Source organism: Macaca mulatta, chromosome 11 (assembly GCF_049350105.2).
Source record: "Macaca mulatta isolate MMU2019108-1 chromosome 11, T2T-MMU8v2.0, whole genome shotgun sequence".
NCBI lineage: Eukaryota > Metazoa > Chordata > Mammalia > Primates > Cercopithecidae > Macaca > Macaca mulatta.
The window spans coordinates 33,092,000-33,114,832 of record NC_133416.1 but is presented as its reverse complement, the minus strand read 5'-3'; the positions used below and the strand labels follow the sequence as shown (position 1 = coordinate 33,114,832).

The following is a 22,833-nucleotide window of genomic DNA, read 5'->3' as shown; positions in this document are numbered from 1 at the left end:
TGAATTATAGTTGTAATCTGTCTAAAAACTTATAGTTCCCGTAGTGTTTATTCGAATTCTTTTTTTCATCCCAGAGTCTCTAATGGAATTTGCCCAGCCAGAGATACAACCACAAGAGGTAAGATACTGAAGGACAATTTGCTGATGTTGATTTTTCAGCCTTTTGTATAGGGTTGTGGTTGGAAGCTAAGGCTCTAGAGCCAGACTGCCCGAGCTTGAACTCTGGTTCTGCAGTTTACTAGCTTAGGGACTTTGGGCAAGAAGTCTGGTCCAGCTGTGTCTGTTATTCCTCATATGTAAAATAGGGATAATGATAATGACTAATTCATGGGGTTATTGTGAGGATTAAAGAGGTTGATCTAAATTCTAAATTACTTAGAATTTGACTTGGCACACTGACTGCCCAAATGTTAGCTATTTTTGGCTCCTGTGTTAGAGGAACTTTAAGATGCACAGGACTTTGCCGTCTCCAGAATTTACTCACATTGGTAGCAGAAAAGGGTATTTATTCTCTTTCTGAAGTGACATTGAAATTCATGGGAAGCTGAAAAGAACGGGAGATTCAAAAACAGTGTAATTGATGTATAGGGGAAATAAAGAAAACACTGGTAGCTTAGGAAATGTAAGGTTTAAGGTTACATAATTTAACTTTGAAGTTGAACTATCGTCTGCCTTTTAATGTTTGAGGGAGTCACCTCAGGAGAAGGGTCCTAAGGCTGGCAAAGGCAGAACAGCCTTGGTAGAAGAGTCTGAATCAAGCAATTGTTGCCAGTCTTAGGCAAGTCAAACAGAAATTGCTACTTTTGAAGTAGCGAAGTCTGTATTTCTGTTAATTGAGGAAAAAAGAATGGACAGAAAAGTAGGAAAGAGAAGTAGGAAAGTCTTTTCAAGTAGAATAAGGACAGAAATTTCATATTAGTGCAACAACTTAGATCAGTGGACATAGCAATACTAATAGAGTTGAATATTTGCTTCAAGGTCTTCTATGAATTTTGTGACTTAAGTGCATTGTTTCTCTATCTAGTTTCTTAACAGACGCTATATGACAGAAGTAGATTATTCAAACAAACAAGGCGAGGAGCAACCTTGGGAAGCAGATTATGCTAGAAAACCAAATCTCCCAAAACGTTGGGATATGCTTACTGAACCAGATGGTCAAGAGAAGAAACAGGAATCCTTTAAGTCCTGGGAATCTCCTGGTAAGCACCAGGAGGTATCCAAGCCTGCAGTTTCCTTAGAACAGAGGAAACAAGACACCTCAAAACTCAGGTCTACTCTGCCAGAAGAGCAGAAGAAGCAGGAGATCTCCAAATCCAAGCCATCTCCTAGCCAGTGGAAGCAAGAAACACCTAAATCCAAAGCAGGATATGTTCAAGAGGAACAAAAGAAGCAGGAGACACCAAAGCTGTGGCCAGCTCAGCTGCAGAAAGAACAAGATCCAAAGAAGCAAACTCCAAAGTCTTGGACACCTTCTGTGCAGAGTGAACAGAACACCACCAAGTCATGGACCACTCCCATGTGTGAAGAACAGGATTCAAAACAGCCAGAGACTCCAAAATCCTGGGAAAACAATGTTGAGAGTCAAAAACACTCTTTAACATCACAGTCACAGATTTCTCCAAAGTCCTGGGGAGTAGCTACAGCAAGCCTCATACCAAATGACCAGCTCCTGCCCAGGAAGTTTAACACAGAACCCAAAGATGTGAGTTGATCTGTATCATTCTGCTTCTGTCAGTGTAGGCATAAATAAGGTGTTGTGGTAATGACTTTTTAGTTCTCTCTCTTTTTTTTTTTTTTTTTCGAGATGGAGAATCACTCTGTCACCCCGACTGGAGTGCAGTGGCACAACCTCCGCCTCCCGAGTTCAGGCAATTCTCCTGCCTCAGCCTCCTGAGTAGCTGGGACTACAGATGCAGGCCACCATGCCTGGCTAATTTTTTGTATTTTTAGTAGAGACGGGGTTTCACCTCGTTAGCCAGGATGGCCTGTATCTCCTGATCTCGTGATCCACCCACTTCACCCTCCCAAAGTGCTTGAGATTACAGGCGTGAGCCACTGCGCCCGGCCTTAGTTCTCTTCAAAACCCATGTGAAGTTAATGTATGAAATATTTCACCCTCTTTAGTGGGTAGATTTATTATTTTCCCTTGAAAACTGGTAGTTAATCTAGTCTGTCTTTGAGCCTAATCTGAGATGAAATTTCTGCAATTATAAAATGTTGTTTTAATGCCAAAATTTTAACAACATAACATGATATGAAAATAGTAGATAGTTTAGACAAGACCATAGTGTGAACAAGTGAGTAATGTAAATGCTTGTCACAGGATGGGAGATACTGTATTTCATTTGTTGTCATTTACCTGCTATATGAGTAACTTTTTCTGACAAGTTATATTTTTCTATATTCTCTTGCTTCTCTTCTGCTCCTTTATGGTCACTCAGTTTAGCCCAGGTCTTTATGAAGGTGGTTTATAAAGACCTAGGGTGGTTGCGGATACTTCAGTGTTGGGGGAAGGATTTGAATTAGTTCTCTATTTCCATTTCAAAAATGAGAATTTTTCCAAAGATAGGAAGAGTGTTGGCATTAAATATTTTGTAGTTAGGTTTTGGAGTACAAGATTCAGTTAAAATATAAGGCCACATTCTTTTAAGCATAAATAACCTATTTCAGGTAGATAAAACTTACATTGAATAATTCTTGGGTACAGTACTATGTTAGGGTTGCCTTTTATTGTAAATTACTTATTTACTACTATTTATAACGTAAACTTGTTACCACGTCATTTGCTGAGATGTATGAACTTGTGCTTCCACTGATCTCCTATCTCTGTGGAGTAGTCTTCCTTGCACTTTTTTGCCATTTTAGCTAAAGGCTTTCTGATAAACCATTGGCCCTCTAATAATGTGAAAAACATTTTGCTTGGGGAAAGCAAAGCATTGCATTTTATAAGTAAATTACCCTTGGCTTAATTCTGCTATGGAAACAAAATTTTAGAGTTATGTGGCTGTTTTGCTCTCCTTTCTCCTTTCAAGTTGCTAATATTAATTTTAGCTTCTTCCTGACCCTGCGGAAGATTAGCAGCTTTATTTTATTAACCAAATGTCACACAACCGTAACTGTAATATAACTATTTTGAAAAACATATTTTAAAACCCAATTTAATATCTCAATAAAGCTGCTTTTAAAAACGTGGTTTAAAATTCCAGTAGGTATAGCAATGCAGAACCTTTATCATACCAGAATATTATCATGCTATTTGATGAATTGCATTTAAAATCAGGGTTGCATATTTGGAAAGGTCAAAACATATTTAATTTGCTTTTGTGGCACAGATAGCATTATATTGAAGTTGCAGGGTTTTTCATTTACTGAGAGGAGAGGATACTTCTATGTGTAATATAGTATTTTTCTGTCTTGGAATCTGAGCTGTCTAGAATATTGACTAAGTACAGTCAAATGCAGAATAGAGTTCAAAGCCAAAAGACTAGATAACATGAAATTAATCACTAATGTTCATACCTTCCTCCTGAAAGAGTCTCATATGTATTCACTTACGGTCTCTTAACTCTATTTTATCTGGTACCTTTGACAAACTTAGCTGTGTATCTTCTTTGAGAATTAGAAGGTGGAGAAGAGGAGCTAGTGGAGACTGGCATGTTGACAGCTTTAAAAAGTAACTGTAAATTGGTCTAATTCAGGATGTGTAGCAATTTTAAGCAATTTAGGATGAATATCAGTAGCCCCCAAGAGTGTACTTACTTTATAACAAAATATAGTGTATCCCCCTCAATTTTAGGGTATGTGCATGTATGTATTTATATATGTATTTACATTTTGATTTCTGAAATCAGATACATCTTAAAAATGGGATGTATATTTAATGTGGTAGTAGTAATTTTTGCCCTGGAAAAAAAAAATCATTGGTATGTCTCATAGTCATTGGTGTGTTATACTAGAGGACATATGGTAACTCGTGTCCATAATGAAAACACTCGTAACAAGGAGGTTCTGCTGGATCTTAATTTTGTGTTTTAGAAAGAGTTCCATGAAAATTGTGAAGGGGAAAAATCTGTTTAAAGTTTGCTTATTTAGAAACAGTATTTATGAGAAAATTCTTTATCTGTGATAAATGAACATTGCTGTTTTTTCTTTTCCTTTAAGATGTAGTGATAAGCTGTTTCCTAGACTAGGCTCTTGAATTTGAATTTCACTCTTACACATTATGGGTTTATCTTGTAGGTGCCTAAGCCTATGCATCAGCCTGTAGGTTCTTCCTCTACCCTTCCGAAGGATCCAGTATTGAGGAAAGAAAAACTGCAGGATCTGATGACCCAGATTCAAGGAACTTGTAACTTTATGCAAGTATGAGTCATTTACAAAATCTTAAATGATATTCATGGGGATTCTAATTGGAAATATTACAGTGAAATTATTGTTAAGGGCATTGATTATTCTGTCAAGTCCTGGCTCTGCTGCCTCCTAGCTCTCCTAGCCTGGAGTTTAGGCAAATTACTTGATTCTGCCTCAGTTTCTTTATTTGAAAAATGAGGATTATTGTTCCTACTTCCTAAGTTTGTTAGAACAAAAAAAAATGAAGTAAGCATGTGAAAAGCTTAACTTACACAAGTATCATTACTGCTATAGATCATCAGTACTGAGAACTGTGAGAACCTACTCTATGCTTGGTATTGTTAGGTACTATTGTAGTATAGATACAGAAAATAAGACATTCATTGCCTTCAAGGAATTTATATTCCAGTTGTAGAAGATTGTAAATTTCTGTTAAATCAACAGTTAAATGATAAATTGTGTTATACAATATATTTATGTTGTGAGAAACACAGAATTTGAGAATAGTGTGAGATTACTGAGGGCTAAAGTAGTCAAATAAGTATTTTTGTTTAGTAAAAGATCCTGAGCTTTGAATATAGACATGGGTTTAAATTCTGTTACTTACCAGCTGTTTAACTGACCTCCAACACTTATTTGCAAAATGTAGGAATTGCCTATACCATCAGATTACTTGAAGATGAAAGAACTAAAATGCTCCCTGCAAATGTGTAGCTTAAGTGTGCAAAATACTGGAAACTTTTCTGGGAGAACCGAGATAGGCAGAAGAGAGTGATTTCTCATCATGGAAGTGTTTTAACAGCATGAGCTAGTAAATGGTTGAGATAAATAGGTGCTCTTTGGTTGGGTGTAATAAAAATGGGGGTTCTGATTAGACTAGGATTGATGGCTATGTGTAGGACCTTAGTAAGGTCAAGAATTTCTTTTCCAACTTAGTCCTTAGATTTACTGTTGTAGTTTTTTTGTTTTGTTTTGTTTTGTTTAAAGACAGGGTCTCACTCTGCTGGCCGAGGTTGGGGTGCAGTGGTGTGATCAAAGCTCATTGCAGCCTCGAACTCCTGGGCTCAAGCGATCCTCTTGTCTCAGCCTCCTGAGCATCTGGGACTACAGGCACATACCACCATGCCTAACTAATTCTTTAAAAAATTTTTAGTAGCAGCAAGGTCTCGCTTTGTGCCCATGCTGGTCTCAAACTCCTGAGCTCAAGCGATCCTCCTACCTAAGCCTCCCAAAGTGCTGGGGTTGCAGGTGTGAGCCACTGTGCACAGCCTACTCTTGTGGGTTTAGCACTCTACACAGCCTTAAGGTATGGCAGTTACTTTAGATTTTAATTTTAATTCTTAATTTCTTTTTCTATGGAGACTACTTTTGGCATCTTGAGATAGTGATTAGCTAGATACCTATAGCTTTAGCTAGATATCTGTAGCTAATAGACTATAGGCAGCATCATGAATAATTTAGTGGTAATAGCTTTTAAATGAGTAATCTCTGTTTCTACTCTATTTAAAATTGTATCTTTAGGAGTCTGTTCTGGACTTTGACAAACCTTCAAGTGCAATTCCATCGTCACAACCGCCTTCAGCTACTCCAGGTAGCCCCGTAGGTATGTAATCATTCTAAAGACTTGGAGCAAACGTCTTGAGCTAACAGCTGTTCGTTGTTGTTGTTGTTGTCTTTTCAAATGATTTTATTTTAGATGTCCTAATATGTTGGTGTATTAATTTATTCTAACTGTATACATCTGTTACCAGTTATACGTGGGTAAATTACCGTTAGGACATTAGTGTACTTAACTGGCTTGTTTTCACTTTTTGGAGAAAGGCTCTGGATGGGTGAATGGAAATACTCAATAGCTGTTTTTGTAATTTATGTTGTTGTCGGAGTGAATTCTGACCAGAACTTGCTTGACTCCTTTGGACTCTAAATCTAGTGTTGAGGCTTTTAGGTCTTAACTACGGGTGCGATTACCACAATGAAGTGTAGAACAGTGATTAACACAGTAACTAACAAAGGAGCCTACATTAGAATTTGGCCCGATGCTTCAAAGCTTAGGCTTTTCGCTCCACATTTGTTTTTCTCCAGAGAGGAGTGACATAAAGCTAGTTCAGCTGTAGTGAGCAGTATACACCAGCTTGAAGATTGATGCAGCAATTCCTGGGCGAAGTAAGAGTAAATAGAGAGTAATTAATAAAAGTGATGGATATTAACAAGAAACAAACTATATAATTGAAAAGTATATTAATATATATAATCAGAAAAAAACTGAACAGATGATCCAGATAAGATTAACTTTGAAATTTGTGAAACTTAAGTTTATCAGTTAATTACTATGCATGGTAGCTCGGGTCTTATCTTCCAGGTCACTATTATCAGCTATTTTTTAATGTCTTAGTTCTTTTCTTTTGGAAGTCTTGAAATGCTATTTTTGCCCATTTAACCTTAAAACATCACTCTGTGTCACCGATGGAACTAGTATTTTCTATTCTTCTACAGTTCTCTCTCTTTAAAACTCTAATAGAAAGTGCGTAATGAACTTGAAACCTAGTCCTTCCAGCTAATGCCTTTTTTTGTGAAGTGTAAGCTTTAGTTTCCTCCTAGTTGATACGCATAAGCTTTTGTCTTCCCTCAGTAGTTACTGTTTGTTTTACTCCTTGCAGCATCTAAAGAACAAAATCTGTCCAGTCAAAGTGATTTTCTTCAAGAGCCATTACAGGTAACTTTCCAAATTAATCTTTTATTCTTTGTTACTCAAGGAAGAAGCTCTTGCTTTGGAAAGAATAATCAGACTTACTGATTCTAATGTACCTAATGAAATTACTAAAAGTATTCTAAGCATTATCTAGTTTAGTAGATTAAATACAACTTGACCTAAAATGATTCCCTGATGGCTATGCTGAAAACATCTAATACAGGTTTGCTGACTTTAGTAAGGAGAGAGCAAGCCTGAAGAAATCAGAGGGTACCTTATCTAAGAATATTATGTTCTCTTGAGCTACTTAAGTCATTTAGTTTATTAACATAGTAAAGTATCTGAAGAAAGAAATTATTATTAAAAAAATTTTTTTGTTGTTGAGACAGAGTCTTGCTCTGTCACCCAGGCTGGAGTGCAGTGGCATGATCTCAGCTCACTGCTACTTCTGCCTCACGGGTTCAAGCAGTTCTCTGCCTCAGCCTCCCAAGTAGCTAGGATTACAGGCGCCCACCACCACACCTGCCTAATTTTTTTGTATTTTTAGTAGAGACGGGGTTTCACCATCTTGGCCAGGCTGGTCTTGAACTCCTGACCTCGTGATCCACGCACCTCAGCCTCCCAAAGTGCTGGGATTACAGATGTGAGCTGCTGCACCCAGCCTTAATTTTCAAACTGTATTTATTGAGCAGGGTATATTGACGTTTTTCCTACTTTCCTCCAATTCACTCACTGCTTTTACTAAAGCAGTTAAATTTTATCTGTTCCAGCTGTTTAGGGTTCTCCATAAGGCTTTCAATTGACAAATAAATTTTTTGAAAAGCACTGGTCTAGTTTAGTAGTTCTCTGGTGGAGGCTGTGGGATGGCTGCATCAGAAGCCCCTGGTCACTTTAATAAGGTATACATTTCTAGATAAGACCTTAGAACTGTTAGAGCAGAATTTTGTAGGGTGTTACCTATATTTTTAAAAACTTCCTGGTTGAATCTTCATACCCATTTTTTGGAACATTAGTTTCAAACATCATGTTTATTTACCAGTAACCCACCTCCAACTGGTCCACTTAAAAAGCACTAATTTGGAAGCAGGAACTGCCATCACTTCTAAATAAATACTAATATAAATGTCTTTGTTATTAAATGAACCTTTTAACTGAAATTCAAGCCATTTTAAGATTAACTATCAAGTGGCCTAAGATGCCTTAACTTAGCATCTGTGAATCTTCCCTTAGCAACAGAGTTAGTTATTTCCCCACAACAGCCAGTTCTACTTTTCTTGGGCACTTGTCTCATTACTTTAATGACAGAGCAGAAGAAAGACCTAGTTTTAGAAACACTCTAATCTCATAATGGTTCTAATATTTTGGCCAGATCTAAGTTATGCCTATTTATTTGGGTAATATAAGATGTTCTAAAGGATTTCCAATATTTTTTTCCATAAGATCTTGAAACTTAATCCCCAGTCTCCTTCCTAAAAAGCAACATATCATAATGCCTCCTTCAAGAAGGTCACTGAAACATAATTTCTCTGTTTTGTTACCCTTCATTAGTTTCCAGTTCACCTATTTTATTACTTGGGGTCCTCAGAACCACATGGAAGCATTTAGATAAAAGGAGTGGATTCACTGAAACTTTAGACCTTGCTCTTGCCAGATTTTTATGAGTGTCTCTCTGCTATTTTTGAATACTTGTTGTGTGATAGAATTCTTTCCTAGCCACTCTTTTCATTTTCTGTTGGTTACAGTTGTCACAACTTTTGTTCCTAATGTACTGTCTCCCAATTTTTATTTTACATATGCTATCAGCTTTGATTTTTCACTGGCATTTTTGGTGCCATTCTAATTTATGTAGAGCTTATTCTATTTATACTTTAGCCTGCCTCTTTAGGATGCTGATAGCACTTAGCATGAAAGCATAGTTACTATGATCTCTGGCAGAGCTGTGCCTACAGTGTTAAATATGCCCAGAGCTCACCTTCCCATGGATGCTATCTACTGCAGGGCCAAGAATCAGTGAAAATGGGATGAGATGTGTAGTTTTGGTGACCAGGCCTGGAAAGGCAGTGTAGCAGGCTGCTTGTGTTTGAATCTCAGCTCTGCCACTTAATTGTAGTATGATCTTGGGCAAATTTCTTAACCTTTCTTTGTCACTGCTTCATTGCCAATAAAATGAGAATAGTACCTACCTCACAGATTATCATTAGGATTAAATATATTAACATGTGTAAAGTGTTTAGTAGAGTGCTTCTTGACACATGTGCCTGTTCAGTAAGAGTAACATATTAGGAAGGCCAGGGCCCAAGAAATATAAAGTTAACAAAATGTGCCTTTTACAATATTTTGTATTTTCCTGTGTCTAGGCTACTTCTACTCCAGTTACTTGTAGCTCAAATGCTTGCTTGGTTACTACCGATCAGGCTTCTTCTGGATCTGAAACAGAGTTTATGACCTCAGAGACTCCTGAGGTAAAAGACCAATTGTCTTAATTTCTTTTGTGTCTGAAAGAATAGCAGAACCAGTTTATCTTATGAATTACAGGCATGATTAGTTGAATGATGTACCATTTATACTTTATTAATGTATTGCTTTCTATAGATATTGTGATCTTAGAACTTATACAGGTAACTTCATTGTGGCTTTGCCATATAAATAGATTTAATATGGTATTGCCTTATCTAGTGCAATAAATGTCAATTTTTAATCTAAAAAAATGAAAAGTGTAGGTAGCATTAAGTCAAGTTTCTCACTATATTTACACTGGAGGACTTTTAGGAGAAAAGTTTCTTATTTGTATAACTGAAAGCTCAATAACTTTATATTTTTAATATTAGCACTTACTGAGTTGGAATGAGTTACAATCTTATTTTGGCTAACTTTGTCAAAAATATTTTGGGTCAGGTGCAGTGGCTCATGCCTGCAATCCCAGCGCTTTGGGAGGCCAAGGCAGGTGGATCACTTGAGGTCAGGAGTTCAAGACCAGCCTGGCCAACATGGTGAAGCCCCGTCGCTCCTAAAAATACAAAAATTAGCTGTGCACGGTGGCGTGTGCTTCTAGTCCCAGGTACTCAGAAGGCTGAGGCTGGAGAATTGCTTGAACCTGGGAGGCGGAGTTTGCAGAGATTGTGTGCCACTGCACTTTAGCCTGGGTGACAAAGTGAGACTCTGTCTCAAAAAAAAAAAAAGGCATTTTAACGGTATTATGTTTGTGCTTTCAATTTCAATTCTAAGTTACAGTTTTTACTAAGTTTGAGTAAATTCTTAAGATGGACATAGTAGGATGAATTTTGAGTGGTAATTTAGCAACTATCAGGTATTTTTTTGTTAACTATTATATAAGAATATGTATTCATTATAGAATATAAGAAAATATAGATAATCCTTAGTTTTTATGGTGCTGAGACTTGATCTGAATTTAAATTAACTCATTCCTCATTTTAAGAAGAGGAAGAAGTGATTGTTACCAAGTAACTCATAGCTGTCTGCCTCACAGTCTAGTTGAGATTGGTTTTTGGTATTTTTTTAAGCCTTTGGATTTATAATCTGTTATGTCAAGAACTTGTGGCTTCCTTAGGTAAGGATTACTTAAATCGGATCAGAGTTGTTTTCTGTTTTAGGTAGCTGACTTAGAAACCCACTAATAAGTCTTTAGAGAAAAATTAACACTAAACAACTAACCCAAGTTTTTTCTGAAATCCAATTCTGATGTATACATTTTGAATAATACTAGGTTCTTAACCGGAAATTACCATTTCAGGGTTTGAAAAGAATGAGGTGCATAAAAAAAGTTCAGCCCCTCATCTGTTAGACTGATTATTGGTAAGACTCTTTCACTTAGTCAGCAAGCTGTGCAAAGCAAATACTGGTATGCATCCTCAGCAACTGAGATTTGAAGTTGTAAGCAAAAGCTATTCTTTTGCATTCCTGTGTCCAAATGTCATCCTAAAGAACTTGCTGACTTATGCCAGTTTGGGTTTTAGAGTAAGTTAACTGCTTGTTATATGGCAGGTGATTGGCTGATGCTGCATTTCTCCTCCCCAGGCAGCAATTCCCCCAGGCAAGCAACCGTCTTCACTAGCTTCTCCAAATCCTCCCATGGCAAAGGGCTCTGAACAGGGCCTGCAGTCACCTCCAGCAAGTAGTAGTTCAGTAACCATTAACACAGCACCCTTTCAAGCCATGCAGACAGTGAGTATGAAACATGAATGATGATTACAGTTCATTATTCCTGTTAAAAGCCATTGTTTCTCTTACATAATTATTGGGTACTATGTGAAAAGTTTGCCTTTTGTAAAATTTGAGTTCGTAGAATTATATTTGGCCAATGGCAATACTGTTGTGGTAGAAGAGTAGGAAATCCGCAGGCTCTAGAATTTTAAATGGGTGTTTTATCAGAACATTATTCCCTCTTTCAGAATTAGTAGCAGGCAAAGTCGAGGACCCATATTAAACAAACACAATGTGTGGGTGAGAAACAGAATTTCTAGCAACAGCTTAATAATACTAACCATTACTAATATCAGTACTAGTGTTATTCCCTAACATCAGTAACCTGAAATACTGGACACATACTTGGGTGTTCTGTCATTGCTAAAACTTTCATTTTATTTTATCCTGATCTCAAGATGGTTTTTGGAGATTTGTTCAGATTTGTGTGGTGTTTTGAATTATGTATTTTTCTACAAATTGTAGTTAGGGCTTTTTTTTTTTTAAATAATATTACAGCTAGTTTGGTATGTTTATTCTCTAAACACAGACTAGTCTAAAACAGTTCTTCGGGGGGAAAAAAGCCTTAGTGAGCCAGTAAGTACCCTTCCTGTTGGTGGTTAGTGTCCCACTCCAAGCACTTTGGTGGTGGTAGTGGGGCCAGTGGAGTAGCATGGAAAGCAGGCATCACCCGGGGAGATTGGCTGGTGAGTCCAGACAGTTGAATTCACTCACCTTATCACTTAGAATATCTTATTTCTAGACAGAATAGTTTTCTTGCTTTCACTCTTTTCCTGTCAGTTCATCCTGCACAGTATAGCCACATTGGTTTTACCTTTTCTTTTGTCTAATTAAAAGCAAGCAGTGTTCCATTACAGAATGAAATTTAGTCCTCTGATACTCAGTACCTTTTCAAGTCTGGTATACCTGCCACACTGGTCCCCTGGGCTTGCCTTATATATTCTTGTCACAATACCTTTTGCTCATGCCAATCTGTTTTATCTGCCTGTTTGAATCCTACCCAGTACACATTGGTTCTTACTCATTTATTGATTAAAGAATAGTTACAAAACCAGGCACTGTTCTTAATCACTGAGGTTGTAGCAGTGAAAAAAAGTAAAATATGCTCAGGAAACTTAACATTTTATTATGGAGGTAGGAGGGCTGGGGAGGCAGATACCTGTATATCAGGTGCTGTGTGATGTAAGGAAAAATGGAGCAGAATCAGGGAGCTAGAGAGTCATAGAAGGACAGATCATTGCTTGCCACATGGTAAAGATTCAGTAAACGGTGAAATATTTCATTCATCTTTAGTTTTTGAAAAAAGACCCCTTTCCCTTATAGCCTTTATTCTCAGGAAGCATTATTATGATAGCATAGTAGCAGGAAGATTAACTTTTGCTCTTAGGTGTAAATTCTGTCAGGAATCAAGTAGGAGTGTTTTTTTGTTGTGTTTTTTACTGTGGTAAAATATGTGTAACAGAATTTACCATTTTAACCTTTTTAAAGTATACAATTCAGTGGTATTATAATAGTACATTCATAATGTGCAGTCATCATCACTACTTTTAGAACTTTGTCATTATTCCAAACAGAAACTCAGTATCCATTAAACAATAACTTCTATTTGTAACCCCCTCCACAGCTCTGCTAATCTCTATTCTACTTTGTTTCTATGAATTTACCTATTCTACCTCATATAAGTGGTATCCTACAACATTTTTGCTCTTGTATCTGGCTTACTGCACTTTGCAGAATGTTTTCAGAGTTCATTCACGTTATAGAGTGTATCAGAATTTCATTTTTATATGGCTGAATAATCCATTTTATGTATGTACTTCATTTCGCTTATTCATTCATCTGTTGGGAAGTTGAGTTGTTTGTACCTTTTGACTATTCTGAATAATGCTGCTATGAACATAGGTGTATAAATACCTGTTTGAGTCCTGCTTTCAATTATTTGGGGTATATACCTAGAGATGGAATTAGTGGATCATATGTTAATTCTATACTTTTTGAGGAGGCAGCATACTGTTTTCCACAGGGTGGCTGTGCCATTTTGCATTCCCACTGGCAATGCATGAGGGTTCCAGTTCCTCTGCATCCTTGCCAACACTTATTTTCTGTCCTTTTGATAATAGCCTAATGGGTATACTCCTAATGGGTATAAATTTGTATTGCATTATGGTTTGGATTTATATTTCCCTAATGATGATGAGCATGTTTTCATGTGCTTATTTACCATTTATCTTCTTTGGAGAGATGTCTATTCAAGTCCTTTGCCTGCAAAATAGAAGTTTTTGAATGTACGATTTTTCTGGATACCACCCTTAAGAATTTTCTTTGAAAATTCCCAAATGACTCAGCGTGTCCTTGTCTTTTAAGGTATTTAATGTTAATGCACCTCTGCCTCCACGGAAAGAACAAGAAATAAAAGAATCCTCTTATTCATCTGGCTACAATCAAAGTTTTACCACAGCAAGTACACAAACACCACCCCAGTGCCAACTGCCATCTATACATGTAGAACAAACTGTCCATTCTCAAGAGACTGGTAAGATCTTTGCATATGATATTTGGAAGACTTAGATGGACCGCCAATTGAATGGAAAGCAAGTCTAGCAAGTCTGTAGTGACACTTTAGAAGTATTTTCCTGACTAGTAAGCATTATTTCTTCACATGTTCCTCCAGTGTTGAGAAAAACCTAATGCCCTTTCCTGTGTTGTGTTTACCTATTTTAATTTTTGTAGAGATAGAACTTAGAAGACTGATTTAACCTTGAAGTGGGTTTGTATTTTCAAATCTATTTGCTTTGATTACCACAGACAGTGATTGAGGTAGATGGGCACTATCTGGCTGCTTATATGAAGGTTTTGAAACCATTCTGTTAACCCTTTTAACACAAATGGTTATCTGTCCTTTTCTTTTTATCTTATAACAAAAGATTGAAGACTGTGAAGATATGACTTAGTATGCTCATTGTACAGTTTGCTTAGAGATGGGAGGCTATTTTGATCTTTCATGCTGTTCTAAATCATGAATAGGTAACTTTGTACTCATTTCTTAGTTTAAATTTAAGAAGCACTTGTAGATTTTTCATACTGGTATTTCAGATCCCTATTGAGTTTTTTAACTGAAGTCGGAGCAAATGAATTGAGCATTCTGAGTACTTGGCTAATCAAGTGATGAAGAGGTAGTAATATAAATTCTGGGACCTAGGCACAGATGACCCAATTCTATTCTCCCCTCTACTGTTAAAAGACAGGGCAGGTGACTTACGTAAATGATATTTTTGTCATGTGCCTTCTCAGATACAGTATTAATTAGAATCCATTTTCTTTTACTCCCTCATCTGGAGTATTTAGCCTGCTTTTTAAAAATTGTCATAAAATATACATAACATAAAAATTACCATTTTAATCATTTTTAACTATATAGATATTCTGTGGCATTAAGTACAACCAAATTGTTGTGTAATTATTACCACTGTCCACCTCCAGAACTTTTCATCTTCCCCCAACTGAAACTTTGTAATCATTTAATACTAACTCCTCCTCCTCCTCTCCCCCCAGCCCCTGGCAACCACCATTCTACTTTCTGATTCTGAAAATGACTGCTCTAGGTACCTCATATAAGTGGTATACAATATTTGTGCTTTTGAAACTAGCTTATTTTAGTTGGCATGTCTTAAGGGTTCATTCGTGTTGTAGCATGGGTCAAAATTTTCTTCCTTTTTTAGGCTGAATAATATTCCATTATATATGAATTATGTATTTGAATCATGTAGATGAACTGTATACATGAATATATATCTCCTATTTGTTTTTAAAGGGAGCAAATTGTATTAATGATTTTGATATATACTGGCTTTTAAGTATAAAGATTATTACCATTTAACTCTTGGACTCCAAAACCGTTTTTCTTAAGCAGCAAATTATCATCCTGATGGAACTATTCAAGTAAGCAATGGTAGCCTTGCCTTTTACCCAGCACAGACGAATGTATTTCCCAGACCTACTCAGCCATTTGTCAATAGCCGGGGATCTGTTAGAGGATGTACTCGTGGTGGGAGATTAATAACCAATTCCTATCGGTCCCCTGGTGGTTATAAAGGTATGCCCTGAATAAAATTTAATTATACTGAATTATTTTGTCTGTGTGTTTACTTGACTCAAACCATTTTTACCTAACCTTGCTTTTACCTAACCTTTTGTCATTTATAATGTAGTAGAGAATTTCCTGTTTGTGAATAATAAAGTATTTTTAATATACCTATTCTCCATAACAGAGGAACTAATTTTCTGTATGAAAAGCAGATTGATTTTGTGACTTACTGAAGTGGAAGGTTTCACCGTATTGTTTTACAGAGGATGAATTTTCATATTTGAGTGATGTTTTTCTTTTGTTGACTTAATTCTGCTAAAAGTGTATCATATTTACAAAATGCCCATTATCTAGTTATTTGTTAGATTATGTCACAAAGAATATAGAATTTGAGACTATAATAATGGTATTCTCTTAAATTTTTGTTATGGTTCCAAGTATCCTAGTCACTACTTATTACTAACAAAATACTCTAGACAGGCTGGGTGCAGTGGCTCACGCCTGTCATCCCATGACTTTGGGATGCTGAGGTAGGAGGATCATTGAGGCCAGGAGTTTGCGACCAGCCTGGGCAACATAGTGAGACCCCGTCTCTACAAAGAATTTTTAAAAATTAGCTGGGCATGGTGATGTGCACTTTAGTCCCAGCTACTTGGGAGGCTCAACTGGAAAGAATGCTTGAGTCCAAGAGGTTACGGTGAGCTGTGATCTCACTACTGTGCTCCAGCCTGAATAACAGAGCGAGGCACTGCCTATTAAAAAGCAAACAACAAGAAAATAACCCTTGACAGAGGCCCTGAGTAGCTAACTGCCCTACCACCACGCTTTCCCAACCCCAACCGGCATTTTAGCAGTAGTAAATTTATAAACCTGGCTTATTTGAAGACATCATTGTTCTATAAATGTATGTTTTACTGTGGAAGCAATATTATTAGAGTTTGCTTAAAGAGGGCATAATTCTAATGGTGGCGTAATACAATCAATTTAACTTTTAAAGCAATATAGAATTAGACTGTTTAAAAGTTTAATGATTTTGTACATAATCTTATGTAAGTGTGTTTATTTATTAGGTTTTGATACTTACAGAGGACTTCCTTCAATTTCCAATGGAAATTATAGCCAGCTGCAGTTCCAAGCTAGAGAGTATTCTGGATCACCTTATTCCCAAAGGGTAAGTAAGAATAGTTGTCATAGTTGAATAATGGTACAGTTGTTGATGTTAAGCTGGTGATTGAAGTATATAGCAGAGTCATAATTTGTTTTCTAAAAGTGCACTCTTAGTTTTAAAACTACTTGTAAGTCCTGTGGAGAAGAGTTGAGTTGGAAGCTTTTTCCAATTACTCAAGAAAGATAAATGATAGATAACTGCTTGTTTATGTGGAACTTAGAAGGTGTTAAGGACATTATTAATCATGTTGTTTGCATTAACTCATTTGCTCTTCCACCTTACAGGAGAAACTGGTTCAGAGGTTAAATAACTTATCTAAGGTCACTCATCAAGGAAATGGTAAACTAAGATTAGAACGTGACTTTCTTATTCCAGAGCCCATGATTTTAACTTTACTACATTGCCTTTGACTTAACTTGCCTAAATAGCAAATGTAGCAAAGCCCTTTTTCGTAAGATTTTTTTTTTTTTTTTTTTTTTTTTTTTTTTTTTTTTTGAGACGGAGTCTCGCTCTGTCGCCCAGGCTGGAGTGCAGTGGCCGGATCTCAGCTCACTGCAAGCTCCGCCTCCTGGGTTCACGCCATTCTCCTGCCTCAGCCTCCCGAGTAGCTGGGACTACAGGCGCCCGCCACCTCGCCCGGCTAGTTTTTTGTATTTTTTTTAGTAGAGACGGGGTTTCACCGTGTTAGCCAGGATGGTCTCGATCTCCTGACCTCGTGATCCGCCCGTCTCGGCCTCCCAAAGTGCTGGGATTACAGGCTTGAGCCACCGCACCCGGCCAAGATTTTTGTTGTTGTTTATTCTTATTTGAAGAACCCAGCATATTTTCTTTACTACATATAATAAAAGACTCATAAGAGTATGTTAGAAATTCCACTTTAACAAACCTTGAGAACTTACAGATTTGAATCTATAATACATCAGCATATTCAGTTTTGAAGTTTTACAAGCCTTTGAGTATGTGTATGGTATCATACTGAGTTCTGTTGGTAATATATAAAATACCTATCCTTGGAGTTTACAGTTACATGGGGTAGGATGGATGTCCACACAGAGGCAGTATTGAAAAGGGTGAAGGCCGGGCGTGGTGACTCACGCCTGTAATCCCAGCACTTTGGGAAGCCGAGGCGGGTGGATCACTTGAGGTCAGGAGTTTGAGACCAGCCTGACCAACATGGTGAAACCCCCTCTCTACTAAAAATACAAAATTAGCCGGACGTGGTGGTGCACACCTGTAATCCCAGCTACTTGAGAGGCTGAGGCAGGAGAATTGCTTGAACCTGGGAGGTAGGGGTTGTAGTAAGCAGAGATAGCGCCATTGCACTCCACCCTGAGCAAGAAGAGCGAGACTCCATCTCAAAAAAAAAAGAGTGAAAAACACCTTGGAATCTAAATGCCTTGGGTCTGACCCCTCATTTATCACTTCTTTTGCCACGTGACCTTAGATATGTTAGTGAAACTTTTTGAGCTCTAGTTCCTCATCTGTTAGTTTTTCATCTAACACTGAGGGGTAGTGAGGTTTTCTCCATGAGATATTCTGAGAATTAAATGAACTAAAGCACCTAAGTGCTTAGCACTACAGAGCCAGGTGTGTATATCAGTCATACAAATACTAGATGTTATTACGTGATCCTCATGGAATGTATGTGAGGGGAGGATGTTGATTAATATAGACTTAAGTAAAAGAACGGTCTCTTCTTAATACCACTATTACAGTATTTTGTGTGCTCTTTTACATTTCTTCCTGAGGAACAAGAAATTGATAATGCTAGTTGCTATTGCAGAGAGGGGACAGGGAGTATGGAGTAAGAGGCTTTATTATTTTTATTGTATACCTTCTTGTCCTGTTTCAATTTTTTATTGCATATAATAATTACACCACTAATTATTCTTTTCATGAGTTGTATGAAGTTTGGCTTCCTTCATACTTGAGTTTGTTTGAAGTACTGTCCCTGGAACATTTTTTCTTAATATATTGGATTATATTTCTAGGCACTAAATATATTTATACAATATACTTTTTTATCAGTTTCTTTAAAAAAAATTCCCAAATCCCAACATAGTTGGTATTAGTCTTCCCAGTTTGGTGTATAAATAGAGCAAGGTTGAGAAAAATCTGTGTTCTTGCTTTATGATGTCCTTTTATACTGAGATGAGGGACAGAGGACCATGCCACATGTAAAACTTTATCTCATTACTCAGCATTGTATCTTTTACATAGTGTTCTCCAAGTGCTTTATTGTTTTTCGTGTATTAACAGATCTAATTGGTCAGATTAATTAACAGATGAAGCAAGTAATGCCACTGTTGCCCTTGCTTTGTTTTTCTTAGTGTTTGGAAACATCTGAGCCTCTTTGGTTGCTGGGGAAGGCCAGGTAAAGAACTAAAGGGACAATATTACAGATTTGCCAGCCAGTAGTCCTGTGTAATAACCAATTGTAGTCCTGCATTTTTAATGCCAAGATAAATATTATATGTTCACTTTAGGATAATTTCCAGCAGTGTTATAAGCGAGGAGGGACATCTGGTGGTCCACGAGCAAATTCGAGAGGTAAGAGTAATTAGCTGAATAGTTTTTTTTACCCAAAACATGTCTCTAGTTCTTTCTGCATCCTCTACCAAGTTCTTCCCAAAGCGCATTGCTTTTTAGCATTTGTCTTGTTGAGGTTTTCAATTGCTTGAATGTAGTACTAAAGTACTAAGGGAGATATTAGACTACTCAGATAGGCTATGGAAACCAATTGCAAATTGAATTAAAAGGGTGGGTGTTTTTTAAAAATCTACTTGACACTAGAGCATATTTAATCTTATATATTCACTATGCTGATTTCAAATATTTTTCATATGATGATTCAGGATGGTGGTTTTTGTAATAATGGGTACTTCTACTTTAATGTCACTGCATTAATAGATTCAAATAAGCAACAATTAAGACACAGTGACTTGAAACAAAAGCAGCATACTTATAACACTTTTTAAAATGTGAAGGAACTATTGAAAGTTTGTATAAGGGAGAAAAAAAATCATCGAAGAGTAACTTTGTCAGAAAAGCAATGTTTTCCTTCTGAAAAAAATAGCGAGTATTCAGTTTCCTTTGCCTTAGTCTGAGCAGTTTTTTTGTATGGCACTGAAAACATTAAAAGTGTATGACTTGGAAACAAAAAAAACCAAGCATTCATCATGGGACTTAGTTTCATATCAGTCTATCTCTGAATGGCTAGTAGCTAGTAGTTCTAAAAATTGGTTCTTTTATGTAGTCTCCATTTTCTTGAGACCTTCTACATTAGCTGCTTTGTAGAATGATCTCTGAGAAATTAAGAATTATGGGAGGAAGATGAAGTAAAAAGTGTTCAGACCTGAGTTTTAGACTTTGCTAAGTTATCTAGCCTTTTGGGGGCTACATTTTCTTAATCTTTAAAAAGGATCAATTAGACAAGATTATCTTGGAGCTTTCTGGCGTTAGAAGAGTATTGTAAAAACCTATTGCCAGAAAAATCTAGAAAAGTATAATCTAGCTATATATTGCTTTTGTTTTGGAATTTACTGTAAAATGTATCTTTGTCTGTTTCAGTAGCCGACTAATGTTAAATATTGTGTTCAAAGCTAACTGCTTCATTATGAGAAACTCACTGTTGCTAATAAAACAGCAGGGTGGAGTGATTCTTCTCAGGTGAGCAGCCCAGAAAGAGACAACGAAACCTTTAACAGTGGTGACTCTGGACAAGGCGACTCCCGTAGCATGACCCCTGTGGATGTGCCAGTGACAAATCCAGCAGCCACCATACTGCCAGTACACGTCTACCCCCTGCCTCAGCAGATGCGAGTTGCCTTCTCAGCAGCCAGAACCTCTAATCTGGCCCCTGGAACTTTAGACCAACCTATTGTGTTTGATCTTCTTCTGAACAACTTAGGAGAAACTTTTGATCTTCAGCTTGGTAGATTTAATTGCCCAGTGAATGGCACTTATGTTTTCATTTTTCACATGCTAAAGCTGGCAGTGAATGTGCCACTGTATGTCAACCTCATGAAGAATGAAGAGGTCTTGGTATCAGCCTATGCCAATGATGGTGCTCCAGACCATGAAACTGCTAGCAATCATGCAATTCTTCAGCTGTTCCAGGGAGACCAGATATGGTTACGTCTGCACAGGGGAGCAATTTATGGAAGTAGCTGGAAATATTCTACGTTTTCAGGCTATCTTCTTTATCAAGATTGAAAGTCAGTACAGTATTGACAGTAAAAGGATGATGTTCTAATTAGTGGGATTGAAGGAAAAGTAGTCCTTGCCTTCATGACTGGTTGGTTTAGGAAAATGTTTTTGTTCCTAGAGGAAGGAGGAGGTCCTTACTTTTTTGTTTTCCTTCCTAAGGTGAAAAATCAAGCTGAATGACAATTAGCACTAATCTGGCACTTTATAAATTGTGATGTAGCCTCGCTAGTCAAGCTGTGAATGTATATTGTTTGCACTTAATCCTTAACTGTATTAACGTTCAGCTTACTAAACTGACTGCCTCAAGTCCAGGCAAGTTACAATGCCTTGTTGTGCCTCAATAAAAAAGTTACATGCACCTTCAGTGTTCCTGTTTGATTAAACATTTAGTTGAGAGGTAAAATATCTGCTTTTTAATATTCATCACTGATAACTCTTGAATGGTTATTTCTTCATGGGCTCCTATTATTTTAAAATAAGACATATATAACAGTTCCTTCCAGGGTTACTTTTCTCTGATATTATACATGCCATTCATCAAAACATTTGATCTGTTTTCCATGGGCCAAATCATGCATTCTTCTTGAAGCTATTCTATTTTGCAGTAGGGCGTGGGTTTCCTTTAGTTAGCTATCTTTTGGTAGCTACTACATGTGTAGTAATATACAGTAGGAGATACACAGGAAATACTACTGGCCCACCATCAATAAGACTTACAGTTTCTAGTGGATTCTCAATTTAATTTGAGCAGGCAAAATGCTAAGACATTAAAAAGCAGAGGCTCTGTGGTCAGGCAATGCTGTGTTTCAGAGTCCTGATTTTGCCACTTAGTAGCTAATCTTAGAGAAGTTATGTTACCTCTAAGATCGATCTCTCTCTCTCTCTCTTTTAAATACTGTTTCTCAGATGTAAAATGTGAATGGTAGATTACCATCAGGACAGCTGTGAAGTTTAAGAATATATCTAAAAGACTTAACATAATGCCTGGCACATACACATTTAAGAAATGCAGTAAAGTTTAGTGTTCATTCTAGCCATATAATACTTTCTCACACTTAAAACTTGTATGTCCTCTTCAGTAATAAGTTTTTTATTTCTCAGTTTAAATAATTTTTGGCTGGGCGCGGTGGCTCACACCTGTAATCCCAGCACTTTGGGAGGCTGAGGTGTGCAGATCACCTGAGGTCAGGAGTTCAAGACCAGCCTGGCCAACATGGTGAAACCCTGTCTCTACTAAAAATACAAAAATTAGCCAGGTGTGATGGCGGGCTCCTGTAATCCCAGCTACTCGGGAGGTTGAGGCAGGAGAATGTCTTGAGCCTGGGAGGGGGAGGTTGCAGTGAGCCGAGATTATGCCACTGCACTCCAGCCTGAGTGACTGAGCAAGACTCTGTCTCAAAAAAATATATCTATCTATTTTTTTAAAGTGAGCATTTTAGTTGCATTTTCAGGACTATATTGAGGGTTGGAGAAGGGCGTTATTACACATCAACTAAAGCAAGTAATCTGCTGAGGCAGAAAATAATTTGCCGGGTCTGACCCACAGACCCTGGCTGAACAACGGATGAAAAAATGTATGCTGACACAGGTGTTTTGCCTGACAGCACGAATAGAGGACTTCACTGCTCGGCACCACTGACAAGAGAGTCCAGCGAGAGTGAAGCCCCGATAAGCTGGCATTGCTTGTGTTTATTTAGTACAGATTTAATGACAAAGGCTTTGAGTCAACACACTTTTGGGTAATTAGCATGCCCGCTCCCCTCCCCTGCCCACCAAGAGAGCAGTCCTGTGCGCAAATGATTAAAGGCCAGGTTCCGAGGCCTAAGTAAACTAATCTAGACCAATTCCTTTACATCCCCTTGTTATCTAACCTAATTTTAAAAGAAAATTCGGCTGTCTTCAGCCAAATTTTCTTTTGAAGCTTTTGCAAAACCTGGCCTTCCAACAAGGTTTGCTTCTTTCTATAATTTCCTCTTATAATTTCTCCCACCACCCTGTCTGAACTCCTACAATAATTGTTTTGATCCTCCTCTCTGAGGTGTTGAGTAATCTCAGGAAAATGGTATAAGAGCATTACGTTTATTACAGTTAATATTTTTGAGCTGGGTGTGG

At 37.3% G+C, this 22,833-nt stretch overlaps 1 protein-coding gene across 50 annotated transcripts in view; it reads left to right on the top strand.

Annotated features, from left to right (window-relative positions):
* The window catches only part of CAPRIN2 (caprin family member 2), a 45,883-nt gene extending 24,804 nt beyond the window's left edge, over positions 1-21,079 (top strand). For 7 of the 50 annotated variants that reach the window (XM_077953814.1, XM_077953777.1, XM_015151377.3 and 4 more), the window contains 12 exons: positions 75-118; positions 1,025-1,702; positions 4,240-4,362; positions 5,872-5,953; positions 7,008-7,063; positions 9,397-9,501; positions 11,075-11,221; positions 13,625-13,793; positions 15,171-15,353; positions 16,415-16,515; positions 18,999-19,062; positions 20,115-21,079. In XM_077953814.1, coding sequence (XP_077809940.1) covers positions 75-118; positions 1,025-1,702; positions 4,240-4,362; positions 5,872-5,953; positions 7,008-7,063; positions 9,397-9,501; positions 11,075-11,221; positions 13,625-13,793; positions 15,171-15,353; positions 16,415-16,515; positions 18,999-19,062; positions 20,115-20,185 — 1,823 coding nt within the window. In that variant the 3' untranslated portion in view covers positions 20,186-21,079. Of the gene's footprint in view, positions 1-74; positions 119-1,024; positions 1,703-4,239; positions 4,363-5,871; positions 5,954-7,007; positions 7,064-9,396; positions 9,502-11,074; positions 11,222-13,624; positions 13,794-15,167; positions 15,354-16,414; positions 16,516-18,842; positions 18,887-18,998; positions 19,063-20,114 lie in introns of all 50 variants that reach the window. The other 43 variants (XM_077953804.1, XM_015151368.3, XM_015151364.3 and 40 more) reach the window with 14 other exon arrangements.
* Positions 21,080-22,833: the final 1,754 nt, after the last annotated feature.